Below are 13,653 nucleotides of genomic sequence, written 5' to 3' on the forward strand. Positions count from 1 at the left end.
GGACGGGGACAGGCGTTCGCCTCCTCAGCGCCGCCACCGCCGCCATGCTGGCTGTTCGCCCACCCCACTGGGGGCCTCACCGCGCCCCAGCCCCCCGTGGGCCCCGCAGCAGCCCTGACCCGGGTAGGGGGTGGGGCTGGAAGAGATGGTCCTGGTATGGGAGGGTCCCGGGGAAGTTTGGGGGGGAGCTCCAACAGTGCAAGGAGTCCTGGAGTGGAAGGCATGGGATAGGAGAAAGGGATCTGACTTGGGGGTGCCCGTGGGGAGAGGGTTTTGTTGTGGCAGACACTCTGGGAGGAGAGAACCTTAAGTGATATTTGGGGATTTGGCTGTAGGGGCATTCTAGGACTGGGCACAGTTGTGGGATGACCCTGGTATAAAGAGGGGTGACTAGAGAAAGGGCTCTGGTAGGAATATTAGGCATTGCATGTGTGGGCACGCGCGCATGTTAGGGGAGAATAGGGCGATCACTCTAAACTGTGGGAAGAGACACCTCCTCCCCCTTGTTCCTATCAGAGTGGACCTTGATTGGGAGTGGGTCTTGGAGCATATGGAGAAGAGCTGTGTCGTATTGGGGGAATTGGGATATGGTATAGGGAAACTACCCAGAAGGGTGGTCTCTGGTGTGGGACAACCTGACACAGGGAAGAGATGGCATGGTATGGAGAGGGTTCCATGGGCAGTGTGTGCCCTGGTGGATGAGAGTGCCATAGAGCTAGAATTCTGTTACATAGGGCTTCTCGGAAAACCTTGGTGTGATTGGGAGGTCCCCAAAGACCCTGATATGGTTTTAAGGACCTGCAGAGGACTCTGCTATGTTTTGGGATGGGGGTTTCTGGAAAACTGGTGGTTTGGGGGTTCTAGAGTTCTATGGATCGGTGAATCTATTGGGAACAGATCTTGGGGTGGAGGCACCTTGCTGTGCTGTAGGCTGAGACCTTGATATTTAGGAGACTACAGAAGGGTGGCATTTTGTTTGCAAGGCCCTGGGGAGGGCCATGAGTAGAAATGGGAAGAAAAGGAGTCCAGCTCTATACTGTCTGTGGTTTCTATCTTTGTTCTTTCCCCGCAATGATTGGTGTTTCTGTCCTCCTTTCTTGTCATGACTCATATTGACCCCTGCCTGCCCCTCTCATTCTCTTTTACATGTTATCCTCTTTGTGCTGGCTCACTCGTTTATTTGATCATTTATTGAGGGACTCTGCAATGCCCCCCACTCCACCTGTCTGCCACTTATCATTGTCCCTCTCCATTGCTACCTGTTGCTCTACTTTTTCTTCTCCCCCTGGGCCCTGCCTTCTTTCTCATGCCCACCTTTTCCTCACTGCCCCACATATTCCCCTTGTTCCATGTTTTTTCCCTGCCTCCCGCCTGCTCTCAGGTCTCAGCGGCGGTGGCAGCCGAGGTGCAGGATGCGAGAAGGCGCCCCCCGGCCGGGCTCCCGCTCCAGGCCTCGCTCCCCTGCGGCCCTCTGAGCCCACCATGGCCGTCCCACCGGGCCATGGTCCCTTCTCTGGCTTTCCAGGGCCCCAGGAGCACACGCAGGTACGCGTTCAGCTGGCTCCTCACCTGCCTGGTGGTGGTAGGGGGAGGCTGAGGGTTGAAGGGTCTCATGATCAAAAGGTAGTATGGTTGCCCAGTAGAGTGGCCTTGAGGGCGTGATGGGCTCCATGGAAGTGGAAGATAATAGAGGAGTTTCAGGCAGAGTCAGAGTTTGGAGAGGCTAGGTTCAAATCCTGATATGGTAATGAAATTACTTATATTCTCCATACTTCAGCTTTCTATTCTGTAAAATGGGATCAGTAATAATACCTACCTCACAGGGTTGTTGTGAGGATTAAGCAAGTTAGCAAAGCACATGTAAAATGCTGAGAAGAATGCCTGGCACAAGTAAATACCCAATAAACATTCACTAAGAAAAAGAAGTCTAGAGTGAAAGATGTAGTGGGTGAACGGGGAAGAGGGTTGAGCTGGAAGGGTCTTGGGGCCACAGGGTATGGGTGGTACCAGGTAAAGCTCTTCAGGGCTAGAGGCTGCTAAGACACTGAAATGTACAGCTTGAAACCAGATGGACTGGGAAGTCCAGGGTCCAGGTCCAGATCCAAGAGCCTTGGGGTGGGACAACTGGATAGAAATGCTTGGAGTGGGGGTGATGGTTAGGAAGACCCCAGGGATAAGGGTAAATCAAGATGGAGGGACTTCAGAGGAGGGATACCCAGAATGGGTGGTTTCAGGCTGAAGGAGCAGGAGCTAGAGAGCGCATATGATCTCTCCCACTGAGGTTCAGAAAGGAGTAAAGGTGAAGGGTGAAAAAGCTGACTAAGGGTCTGGGTGAAAGGTCAAGGATAAATAGTTCACTCATTCACACAGCAAATCTCTAATGAACATCCATTATGTGCTGGGCCCTGCCCGAGACACTGGAGCTACAGCAAGAACAAGACTGCCCTTGGGGAGTTTGTATTCTAGTGAGGGAGTCAGCCACCGATCAGATAAATGCATGAGGAGGCAGCAGCCCCTGTAGTTCTCCCTCTTGAAGGCCTTTCCTCAGTGCCCACCCCTCACCCTGCTCTGCAGGTATTGCCTGATGTGCGGCTGCTGCCTCGAAGGCTGCCCTTGGCCTTCCGGGACTCAACCTCAGCCCCCCTGCGTAAGCTCTCTGTGGACCTCATCAAGACCTACAAGCACATCAATGAGGTGGGCAGGAGGTGGGGGATTCTAGGGCTGGGTGCTGAGGGGTCTTGGCTGCTGGCAAGGGTCGCTCACCAGTCCTCATCCCCTGACTGGCTGGCTGGGCAGGTATACTATGCGAAGAAGAAGCGGCGGGCCCAGCAGGCGCCACCCCAGGACTCGAGCACCAAGAAGGAGAAGAAGGTCTTGAACCATGGTTATGATGACGACAACCATGACTACATCGTGCGCAGTGGCGAGCGCTGGCTGGAGCGCTACGAGATTGACTCGCTCATTGGCAAAGGCTCCTTTGGCCAGGTGTGGGATACCCCCCCAACCTGATCCAGGGATTAGCGGGCACAGGCACCCACTGACATTGGCCTATGCACCCAGAGGTTCAGTGGCTTCACGTCCCATGCTGGGCCTCTCACCCAGCCCAGTCACTTAGTTTCCCTGTGCCTCAGTTGCCATTTCTGTAAAAGAGTTTAAATAACAAGACTCTTAACATAAGGTAGTTATTTTGTGTGCAGTGTTTACACCAGTGCCTGATGGATGGTGAACACTCAACTGTGAATTATTAGTAGTGTTAATAGTGTTATTGGTGGGTCTCCTTGGCTGGAGGGAGAAAAGTGGTACCTGGCTCTGCCCTGCCTGCCCCGCTTCGTGACATGCCCTCCCCCAACAGGTGGTGAAAGCCTATGACCATCAGACCCAGGAGTTGGTGGCCATCAAGATCATCAAGAACAAAAAGGCCTTCCTGAACCAGGCCCAGATTGAGCTGCGGCTGCTGGAGCTGATGAACCAGCATGACACAGAGATGAAGTACTATATAGGTAAGGCCTAGGATGGCAGGGCTGTGGGGGGAGAGCAGGAGCTGGAGCTCGGGGGAGGGGGTCACACGCCCTCCACAGTCAGGAGCTGGTGTCTTCAGAGCAAGGCTTGGTCTGCGCTTCCCCAGCATCAGTGCTGCTGCTTCTTTCTTGATTCTTGCCCCGTTCAGAGTTATTGAGTGCTCACTAAGGGCCAGGTTGTGTTGTTAGCACTTTATGTAAATTACCTCACCTCGGCTCTGTGAGGGAAGGGGATTTGCACACATCTCAGAGATAAGAAATCCAGATATTCAGGTGCTGTCACTGCATGAGGTGACAGAGTTTGTACACAGCAGTGCTATAATTTGACAAGGCAGTGAACTCCAGGGCCTCCTTAACATCTACACCAGTCTTGTTTTCTCTCTTATACTGAGTTCTCTTAGAAAAAGCAAGTGGATTTTGAAAGGAAAATTTACATTCTTTCAGTAAATGGAAAACCAGTATCCCCTGCCACAAAAATAATTACAACTGAGAAGAAAACTGTTGTAAAATTAAATGAGGAAGTGTAAGATGTGTTAAAAGACTACTACTAGTAGCTAACAGAAACTCTCTTTGGTTTTAGTCAGAAGGTTTGACAGAGACCTGAAAAGAGACTTAACTTTCTATGTGAATCAAGTTATCTATCATATAAAATCAACTTATCTATCACATCAACTGGCAGGCGGTACCTGTGGGTGCAGCACAATTAGGCCAGTGCTCAAGAAGCAGAGGCACTTATATTACCGTGTGACCCCGGGCTACTACCAGTCTTCTGTGACCCTCAGTTTCTTCCCTGTTGGCCTGTTTCCACCCCCTCCCCACAGTGCACCTGAAGCGGCACTTCATGTTCCGGAACCACCTGTGCCTGGTGTTCGAGCTGCTGTCCTACAACCTGTATGACCTCCTGCGCAACACACACTTCCGAGGCGTCTCGCTGAACCTGACCCGGAAGCTAGCGCAGCAGCTCTGCACAGCGCTGCTCTTCTTGGCCACGCCTGAGCTTAGCATCATTCACTGCGACCTCAAGCCGGAGAACATTCTACTCTGCAACCCCAAGCGCAGCGCCATCAAGATCGTGGACTTCGGCAGCTCCTGCCAACTTGGCCAGCGGGTACAACCCAGCCCAGGGGTGGGGTTGGTGGCATGGGTGTGGCCACGATGTGCAGGCTAACGGGTGCAGTTAGGCTTGGGCAGGATCATGAAGAACAGCCTGAAGTGGTTGATACCTGAGAGATAGTATGTGGGATGCGGGTGTTGGCTGGTAGAGCACTGGAGTGTGTGCCAGTGAGTGACAGGAGGAGAGGAGAGGCTGCAGGGTATGCTGACCACTAGGAAGGGGTGGGTTGAAGCTTTGGGGGCGGGACTTGTTTTGAAGCTACCAGGTGTGGGTACGGTTTGGGTTGGGTCTGAGCCTGAGATGTACTTTGCTAAGTTGTGTTTGCCTTGTGCTTTCCAAAGCTGGGGATGGGAGCAGGGAGCTTAAACTTTGCAGCTTCATGTGAGGTTGCACTTACAGTGACATTAGTATAGGGCTTGTGGACTGCCAGCCTCTGCCTGCCAACCAAGAAGGGCCTAGGGTCAGGGCTGGGGATGGAGATCAGGGTTTGACTAGGCCAGCAGATGGAATGAGGTGATACCAGTGGCTCCTAAAAAATTGGTGCTGATAACAGCAGGATTTGGAACCTCTATCCCCAGTTTGGGAGCACAAGCCTTGCCAATTAGGTCTTCCAAGTTTTGGGGGTGTCAGTGGGACCAGTAGGGGAGGCTGGAAACCCTGTAGGGGATGCTGGAACCCCTGACTATTGTCCTTTCTGCAGATCTACCAGTATATCCAGAGTCGCTTCTACCGCTCACCCGAGGTGCTCCTGGGCACACCCTACGACCTGGCCATCGACATGTGGTCCCTGGGCTGTATCCTTGTGGAGATGCACACTGGAGAGCCCCTCTTCAGTGGCTCCAATGAGGTATGCCCCCAGGAAGGGGTGTGCTGGAGGTGGAGGGCGCGGAGCCTGGCTGGCTGGTTGACCCTGGCCGCTTCCTGCTCACAGGTGGACCAGATGAACCGCATTGTGGAGGTGCTGGGCATCCCACCAGCCCCCATGCTGGACCAGGCACCCAAGGCTCGCAAGTACTTTGAACGGCTGCCTGGGGGTGGCTGGACCCTGCGAAGGACAAAGGAACTCAGGAAGGTGCGGTCCCTGCCCCACGCCACTCCTTCCACCCCTGGTGGCCCCTCACTCTCTCACACTTGGGGTTCCCTCTCTCCCTGCTTCCTCTCCCTTGTGTCTTTCCCTTCCTTCCTCTCCCCCTTGTCTGTTCTTTCCTTCCTCCCCTGCCCTCCCATCTTTCCTTCCCACCCCACAGCTCTTAGCTTCTCTCTTTCCACTTTCTCTCTTGTGCCTCTGTTTCCCCGTGTGTGTCTCCCTGCCCCTCCTGCCCACTGACGGCCACTCTCTTGCCCCCCCTCCCACCCCCTCCCTGCCAGGATTACCAGGGCCCCGGGACACGGCGGCTGCAGGAGGTGCTGGGCGTGCAGACGGGCGGGCCCGGGGGCCGGCGGGCGGGGGAGCCGGGCCACAGCCCCGCCGACTACCTCCGCTTCCAGGACCTGGTGCTGCGCATGCTGGAGTATGAGCCCGCCTCCCGCATCAGCCCGCTGGGGGCTCTGCAGCATGGCTTCTTCCGCCGCACGGCCGACGAGGCCACCAACACGGGCCCGGCAGGCAGCAGTGCCTCCACTTCGCCCGCACCCCTCGACACCTGCCCATCCTCCAGCACCGCCAGCTCCATCTCCAGCTCTGGTGGGTGCCCAGGGCCTAAATGGGGTACGACGTGGGTGGGGACTGCTCTGGTTGGCCTGGCCTGGGGGGACCTTGTCACTTGGTCTTCACACCAGAGCTTTGAAACTGTCTGATTCTGAATTCTACAATGAGGTGGAGTGGGAGGGCCCCGACTGGCCGAGACATGATCTCTGAAACTTGGGCTTAGGAAACTGATTCTGACTCTGACAAACAAAACCGAACTCTGACCCAAAATCTCAAAATTGAGCTTGATTCTTCAAATGGGCTCTGTTCTTAAAAAGTTCAAACCTGGGCCTGGGTCATGAACCAGACTCAGCCACCCCAAAACCCAGCCGCTGCCTCCCCTCACCTATGGCCTCCTCTTCTCTCCTCGGTGCCTTCAGGAGGTTCCAGTGGCTCCTCCAGTGACAACCGGACCTACCGCTACAGCAACCGATATTGTGGGGGCCCGGGGCCCCCTATCACTGACTGTGAGATGAACAGCCCCCAGGTACTGGGGCCTGGGGTTTGGAGGTGGGCAGTGGGGTGCCTGGGGCTTCAGGACCGAGGTCTCCATCACCCACTCCTCCTTTGCTCCTTTAGGTCCCCCCCTCCCAGCCGCTACGCCCCTGGGCAGGGGGTGATGTGCCCCACAAGACACATCAAGCCCCTACCTCTGCCTCATCACTGCCGGGGACCGGGGCCCAGTTACCCCCCCAGCCCCGATGCCTTGGCCGACCCCCATCGCCAACCTCACCACCACCCCCGGAGCTGATGGATGTGAGCCTAGTGGGCGGCCCTCCAGACTGCTCCCCGCCTCACCCAGCGCCTGCCCCTCAGCACCCGGCTGCCTCAGCCCTCCGGACTCGGATGACAGGAGGTCGTCCACCTCTCCCGCCCCCTGATGACCCTGCCACTCTGGGGCCTCGCCTGGGCCTCCGTGGTGTACCCCAGAGCACTGCAGCCAGCTCATGACCCTGCCCCCTCCCTGGGGCCCCTCCTGAAGCCATACCCCACCCCCATCTGGGGGCCCTGGGCTCCCATCCTCATCTCTCCCCATGACTGGAATTGCTGCTACCCAGCTGGGGTGGGTGAGGCCTGCACTGATTGGGGCCTGGGGCAGGGGGTCAAGGAGAGGGGTTTGGCCGCTCCCTCCCTACTAAGGACTGAACTCTTGGCCCCCTCTCCCCCCTTGTTTTCTATTTATTGTACCAAAGACAGTGGTGGTCCGGTGGAGGGAAGACCCCCCTCACCCAGGGCCCTAGGAGGGGGTGGGGGCAGGTAGGGGGAGATGGTCTTGCTCCTCCTCGCTGTACCCCCCAGTAAAGAGCTTTCTCACATGCCCGCCTAAGCGTTTGCAGGGCCTTGGTTCCCCTTCCCTGACCCTCAGAGGCGTGGTGGGGAACGTTGTTTGGGGAGGGGTGCCGGAAGAGCTCTGGTGTGGACTCATCTCTTCTGGGAATGTGGCTGTGGGCACAGGCATGGGGCTACAAAATCCTAGACGGAGATCCTGGATCGGAACCTCGCTCAGATTTGCCTTTTACAGGGTAAACTGAGACTCCGAAAGGGAAAGGCCTGTCTCTGGGAAACGTGCCCTAAAAGGTCAAGGGCTTTCACAAAGTCTGCAAGGAGTGGCTCCTCGTGCCAAGCAGGCATCCAGTCGGTGCTGAGTGCACTTAGCTTTGTTGGTGCCATCTGGAGAACAGGCTGGCAATGGGTACTTCCCTTCCCACCCCCAACATTTCCCGTGTCACCTTTTGGAATCATTGCGAAACAAAGCGTTTTGAGATTCTGAGGCAGTGGTATTCCCGGGGTTCCAGGTAAGTGGTCCTGATTCCGTGGCAATTTGGAAACTTCTGTCTCCCAGCCTGTCAATCGGTAACTGTCTGGTTCAAAGAGTGCTGTTGCCAACCGGTGGGGCGCGACGCTTCTGGGAAATGGAGTCCTAGCAATCGCCTGGGACGCGTTTCTTCGGGGGAGACAGGGAGGACCACAAAGACCAGAATTCTTTTCACTCGCTTTTGGGGGCGGGCTTTCGGGCACCAGTAGCTAGCCAAAGGCAGGCGGGCCCCGAACGTGTGAGGTCATCCGCAGTGGGCGAGAAGGCCGAGATTGGGTGGTTTGGCTGCGCCGTGCCCCGGTGTTGCGTTGCAGCCACGCCGGCTGAGTCCCTGCTCCGCCCGGGGTGCGTGCGGGTTGGTCGTAGTTCAGGAGCAGGTGACGGGCGCCGAGCCTGGAGCGGGCCGGTCACGGAGGACATCGCCGGCCGCTGTGCCTGGCCCAGCTCCCAGGAATCCCCATTCGATAGGAGAGACAGGCAAGGGCCCCACGATTGTCCTGTATACGTTTGCTAATGCCGGCGTCCCGGAACGCAGTGGGAGCCCGGAGGCACAGGTGGGGAGACCTTCCCGGAAGATGAGTGGCTGTCTGAGCTGAGACCGGAGGCGTAAGGATATTGGGGGATCGGGGAAGAGGGATGGCGGAATGAATGGCTTGGGAAAGGCAGCAGTGAGAAACAGCCTGTTGTGTGACTGTGACCTGTAGGTGCTCTGGTGTTGGTGGCGATCACCTTGGAAATTTTGTAAAATGGAAGATCGTGGAAGATTTTCTTGGCCATTTAGGAAGCTGGGACTTTGTCCTGAGGTCAGTGAGGCGCCTGGGAGAATTTCTGGAAGGGAAGGGGCACGGCCCAACCTGCTGTGATGTGAGAGTGGATTGACGGGAGAGAGACGGTCTGGGAGGCCACGATGCCAGCTGTGGTAAGTGCCTAGCTAAGACGTGTCGAGGATGGATCAGAGCAGAGGCCATGGTAGGGAAGGGAAGGGCAGGAGGCGGCAGGAGGGAGGGACGTCCAGAAGGTTGAGTTGACAGGCTGCCTGGGAGGGGGAGGCGGAGAGGAGTAGGGAAAAGATATCTGCAGCACATAAAGCGGTGACCTCACATTGTAGATGCTTAATAAAAATGTTTTGAAGGAACATTCCTAAGACACGGGTACTGTTGTGCTCTCCCATTTGCAAGTGATAAGGGCAGAAAAGGATAAGCAACTTGCCAGAGATCACATAACTGGGAAGTAGAAGGCCCAAGGTTTTTCTGTATGTGTGTGTACCATTGACTTAGCAAGGTGCAAGATGAGCCTGGAGATATCAGCAGGGGCCAGATCATCTAGATCCTGTAAGGAATTTGGGGTAGACATGGAAATGTACATCCTACGTTTTTATTTCCAACCCAGAACCTCTCCTTTCGGTTATATAGAGGTATCTCCAGAGTAATCTTGATCAAATTGAGCTCCTCATTCCCCCAAAACCTATTCCTCCATGTTCATCTTATTAAATGCCCCCTCCATTATTGTAGTTCCTTAGACCAAAAACACTGTAATTGTCCTTGACTCCTCTCTTATAAGACTCCTAGTCTTATACCCATCAGCAAATATATGCAGAACCTGAGCACTGCTCCCCACCTCCACTCCTGTCACTGTCATGTCCTGCCTGAACCATTATGGCAACCTCCTCAGTAGTCTCCTGCTCCCACCCCTGTACCTCAGAGTCTGTTCCTCACAGCCAGAGGGATGCTATGAACACCTACATAAGGTCACGTCCCTCCCCTGCTCAGAACCCTATCATGGCTCCATCTCCTTCAGTGTGAAAGCCAGAGTTCCCTCTGTGGCCTGCAAGGTACTGCACTATCTGCCCTCATCACCTCTCTGACTTCATATGCTCTCCTTGCTGCTCTGCCCCAGCAACACTTCAGGGCCTTTGCACTTGCTGTTCTCTTTGCCTGGCATACACATCTCCTGGATTGCTCCAACTCATTTTTTCACCTCCTTTAGATCTTTACTGTCTTTTTGAGATCTTTCCTCACTACCCTTCTAAAATTATACCACTAATATTCACATCCGTCTTCCCTCCTCTAACTTTGTCCTTATCATCAATCATACTACTATTTATTTAATAACATTGGCCAGGCATGGTGGCTCTCACCTATAATCCCATTATTTTGGGAGGCAGAGGCGAGAGGATTACCTGAGCTCAGGGGTTCAAGACCTGCCTGGGCAACATGGCGAGACCTCGTCTCTACAATAAATCAAGAAAAATTAGCTGGGCATGGTGGCATATGCCTGTGGTTCTAGCTACTTGGAAAGCTAAGGCGGAAGGATCACCTGAGCCCAGCATGTCGAGGCTGCAGTGGCCATGAGCGTGCCCCTGCACTTCAGCCTGGGTGACAGAGTGAGACTCCAACTACAAAAAAAAAAAAAGTATTACTAACATTACATTTAACTATTTAACACTATAGAATTTACTTGTCTATTGTCTGTCTCCCTCACCCCTAGGAGACTGTCATCTCCATGAGTACAGGAGCTTTTGCCTACTTCTGGCTTTATCTCCAACACATAGACGAGTGCTTGGCACATATTAGGGCTTCAGTAACTACTTATCAAATGAACTTTTTGAGCACATTGAGCTAGTTCCCAGCATGTTGGAGACTCTGCTGGTCTCCTTTCTCTCGAACTCAAAAGGACTGCCTAAAAGTTTTCTGAGGACGCAAAACATTCAAGACATATTTCATCTTTCCTCTTGGTGCTCAGCACTGGGAACACAGCAGAGAACAAAATCGTTTTCCTATCTCCACGGAACTCAGAGTTTCAGGGATGGCGGTTCAGACCATCAAATAATCACACAGATGTGAAATTACAAAGGAAGGTAGAAAGTATGATGAGAACACTTGGCAGGAAATCTAACCTTAGAAAGTGAGGTTTGAGGTGATGAAGGAGAAGGCTTTGACTCCATCAGAAGGTGAGAGTGAGTGATGGTTAGAATCTAGAGGCTGAGGCAGAGCAAGAGGCCAGACCGGGTGGAACCACGAGGAGTGTGGGTCTTTGTCTCGTGTCTCATGGAAGCTGTAGAGTTTCAAGCTGTGAGGGGGCGCATGATCAGTTGTCAGGTTTGGTTTTGTTTCTTTCCTAGGATGTTTTAAGCTGAATTTGTGTATTTTGAAAGATTCTTCTAGCTATTGTTTGTTTTAAAAGATGAGGAATTGAGGCGGAAGATTAAGGATTGAAGCAGAGAGACCAGTGACAAGGCGGTCACCCTGAGATTAAAATGGCTATAATTAAAGATGCCCACACATTCTTTGCTGTTTCTCCTATCAAGAGGTGGAGTCTCCATCCTTCCCCTTGAATATGGGCTGGCCCTGTGATTTGTTTTGACCAATAGAATACAACAGAAGGGGCACTGTGCCAAATGGAGACCTGGACCTTGAGGAACCTAGCAGCCTCTGGTTTTGCTCTTGGAGCCTTGACTTCTTTATAGACCCAGCCAGCCATTGTTTTTGCTGATGTGCCAGGCATGTGAGTGATGCCATCTTGGATATCCTAACCTAGTTCCCAGCTGGCATTACATGGAGTAAAGATGAACTATTCTGAGTCCCCTCACCCTCTAGGCCTTGCCCAATTGCAGGATCATGAGCAAATAAATTGCTGTTTTGTGCCAGTGTGTTTTGGGATGATTTGTTACCCAGCAATAGCTTACTGAAATATGCTAATATATTTTTAAACTCTTACCATTTTATATACTAGCTCACTTAATCCTCACAGTCACCTATGTAGTACTGCTATTATTCCCATTCTACAAATGAGGAAATGAAGGCACAGAGAAGTTAATTACGTACTAGCAAGGTACTTGGCACATGGTAAGCACTGAATATGTGATAGCTATTATTATCAGCATCATGTTCATCAGAGTTAAAATTTTCATAATTGTTAAGGAAGTGGTAGTGATTTAGATGATTAAAAGCATTACTAACCAATAAATCTTTATCATTGACGTCAACTATATTGTTGACTTGGGCTTTCTATTACTTAGCACTAACAATATCCTAGCTGATTCCAGGGATTTATTCACTTATTCATTGCCTTATGAGATATTAGATACTTACTACATGCCAAGCATTGTTGTGGGTGCTGGTATTACAGTAGGCAAATGAGACCCTCAAAAACCCTGTCCTCATGAAGCCTGCATTCTAGTGGGCAAGATGAATGATAATAAATACTGGTGATAAGGGCTGTGAAAGTTGAGGGGTGGAGGAGCAGAGGGTGACAGGAAGTGCTGTTTTAGGTGAAGAGGTTAAAGAAGACCTCTCTAAGGAAAACATGAATAGACCTGTCAAAAAGGGAGGAAGACATTCCAGGTAGAAAGAAAAAATGGGCCGGGCTCGGTGGCTCAGCCTGTAATCCCGTGCCTTTAGGAGGCGGGGGTGAGTGGATTGCCTGAGCCTGTGGGTTCGAGACCCGCCTGGGCAGCGAGACCTCATCTCTACAATAAATCAAAATATCAGCCAGGCGTGGTAGCGCATGCCTGTAGTTCTGTCTACTCAGAAGGCTGAGGCGGAAGGATCGCCGGAGCCCAGCAGGTCGAGGCTGCAGTGGCCGGGAGCGGCCACTACACTCCAATCTGGGCAGCAGAGTGAGACTCCAGCTCAAAAAAAAAAAAGAAAAGAAAAAACGGCACATTCAAAGGCCCCGAGGCTTGCCTGGTGTGTTGGAGGGACAGAAAGGAGTAAACTAGATCAGACTGAACAAGTGAGAGGGAGTCCAAGGGCAAGGTCAGGCAGGGCTTGTGGGCCATGGTAGGGACTTGAATTTGCTGCCGAGTGAGGTGGGAAGTGGTCAGAGCATTTTGAGCTGAAGTGATGTGACCTGATGTTTTTAAAAGGGGATTCCTCTGGCTGCCACACGGGCACCACTTTTTCCACTGAGGAGGCTACTGCAGGAGTCCAGCTGAGAGAGGATGGTGGCTTGTCCAAGGTGGTAGCTGGGTGTGGGGAGATGTGACCAGATTTTCGATATAATTGTGGAGGGAGAATTGACAGGATTTGGGGTGTGGCTGTGGAGTGAGAACAAGAAGTCAAGGACAGCTCTATGGTTTTTAGCCTGAGCAGAGGAAGGAGGGGAAGACCAAGAGAAAGTGTGGAGAGGTGTAGCCTTCCAGAGAGCTTGCTGGTCGGGCAGGGGGTTATGGCAGGCATTCAAGGGTGAGATCTGGGATGCGGATGTAAGTCTGTGAATGGTAGGCATATTCATGATGTTAAAGCCTAGGACTAGATCCTGGAAATGGGGTCTGAGGGCGGGGGCAGGAAAGTCCATGTGAGGTCGCTGGAGTAATCTAGGTGAGAGATGACTGCGGCCTGGACCGGAGCAGGAGCAGGAGCAGGAGAGAGAGTTGCCAGAGTCTGGTTACAGTTTGAAGGCAGAACCCACAGTGAAATGGTTGTGGGTAATGACGGAAAAAAAATAAGACAAAGCTCTCGTGAGAACAGAGCAGAGTCAGAACACAGGACAGCGACACGGCTTTCCCCGCCCCCCA

At 53.1% G+C, this 13,653-nt stretch overlaps 1 protein-coding gene across 4 annotated transcripts in view; it reads left to right on the forward strand.

Moving 5' to 3' along the window:
- The window catches only part of DYRK1B (dual specificity tyrosine phosphorylation regulated kinase 1B), an 8,552-nt gene extending 914 nt beyond the window's left edge, over window positions 1-7,638 (forward strand). Inside the window, exons 2-12 of one of the 4 annotated variants that reach the window (XM_021710712.1) lie at window positions 1,382-1,545; window positions 2,575-2,694; window positions 2,797-2,985; window positions 3,353-3,500; window positions 4,340-4,626; window positions 5,333-5,479; window positions 5,564-5,704; window positions 6,001-6,036; window positions 6,121-6,316; window positions 6,700-6,806; window positions 6,899-7,638. In XM_021710712.1, the coding sequence (XP_021566387.1) occupies window positions 1,483-1,545; window positions 2,575-2,694; window positions 2,797-2,985; window positions 3,353-3,500; window positions 4,340-4,626; window positions 5,333-5,479; window positions 5,564-5,704; window positions 6,001-6,036; window positions 6,121-6,316; window positions 6,700-6,806; window positions 6,899-7,270 (1,806 nt within the window). In that variant the 5' untranslated portion in view covers window positions 1,382-1,482 and the 3' untranslated portion in view covers window positions 7,271-7,638. Of the gene's footprint in view, window positions 1-1,381; window positions 1,546-2,574; window positions 2,695-2,796; window positions 2,986-3,352; window positions 3,501-4,339; window positions 4,627-5,332; window positions 5,480-5,563; window positions 5,705-6,000; window positions 6,317-6,699; window positions 6,807-6,898 lie in introns of all 4 variants that reach the window. The other 3 variants (XM_008054759.2, XM_008054765.2, XM_021710705.1) reach the window with 3 other exon arrangements.
- Window positions 7,639-13,653: the final 6,015 nt, after the last annotated feature.

This window comes from Carlito syrichta, unplaced genomic scaffold (genome assembly GCF_000164805.1).
Source record: "Carlito syrichta isolate Samal-C Ts95f unplaced genomic scaffold, Tarsius_syrichta-2.0.1 Scaffold79789, whole genome shotgun sequence".
Lineage (NCBI taxonomy): Eukaryota > Metazoa > Chordata > Mammalia > Primates > Tarsiidae > Carlito > Carlito syrichta.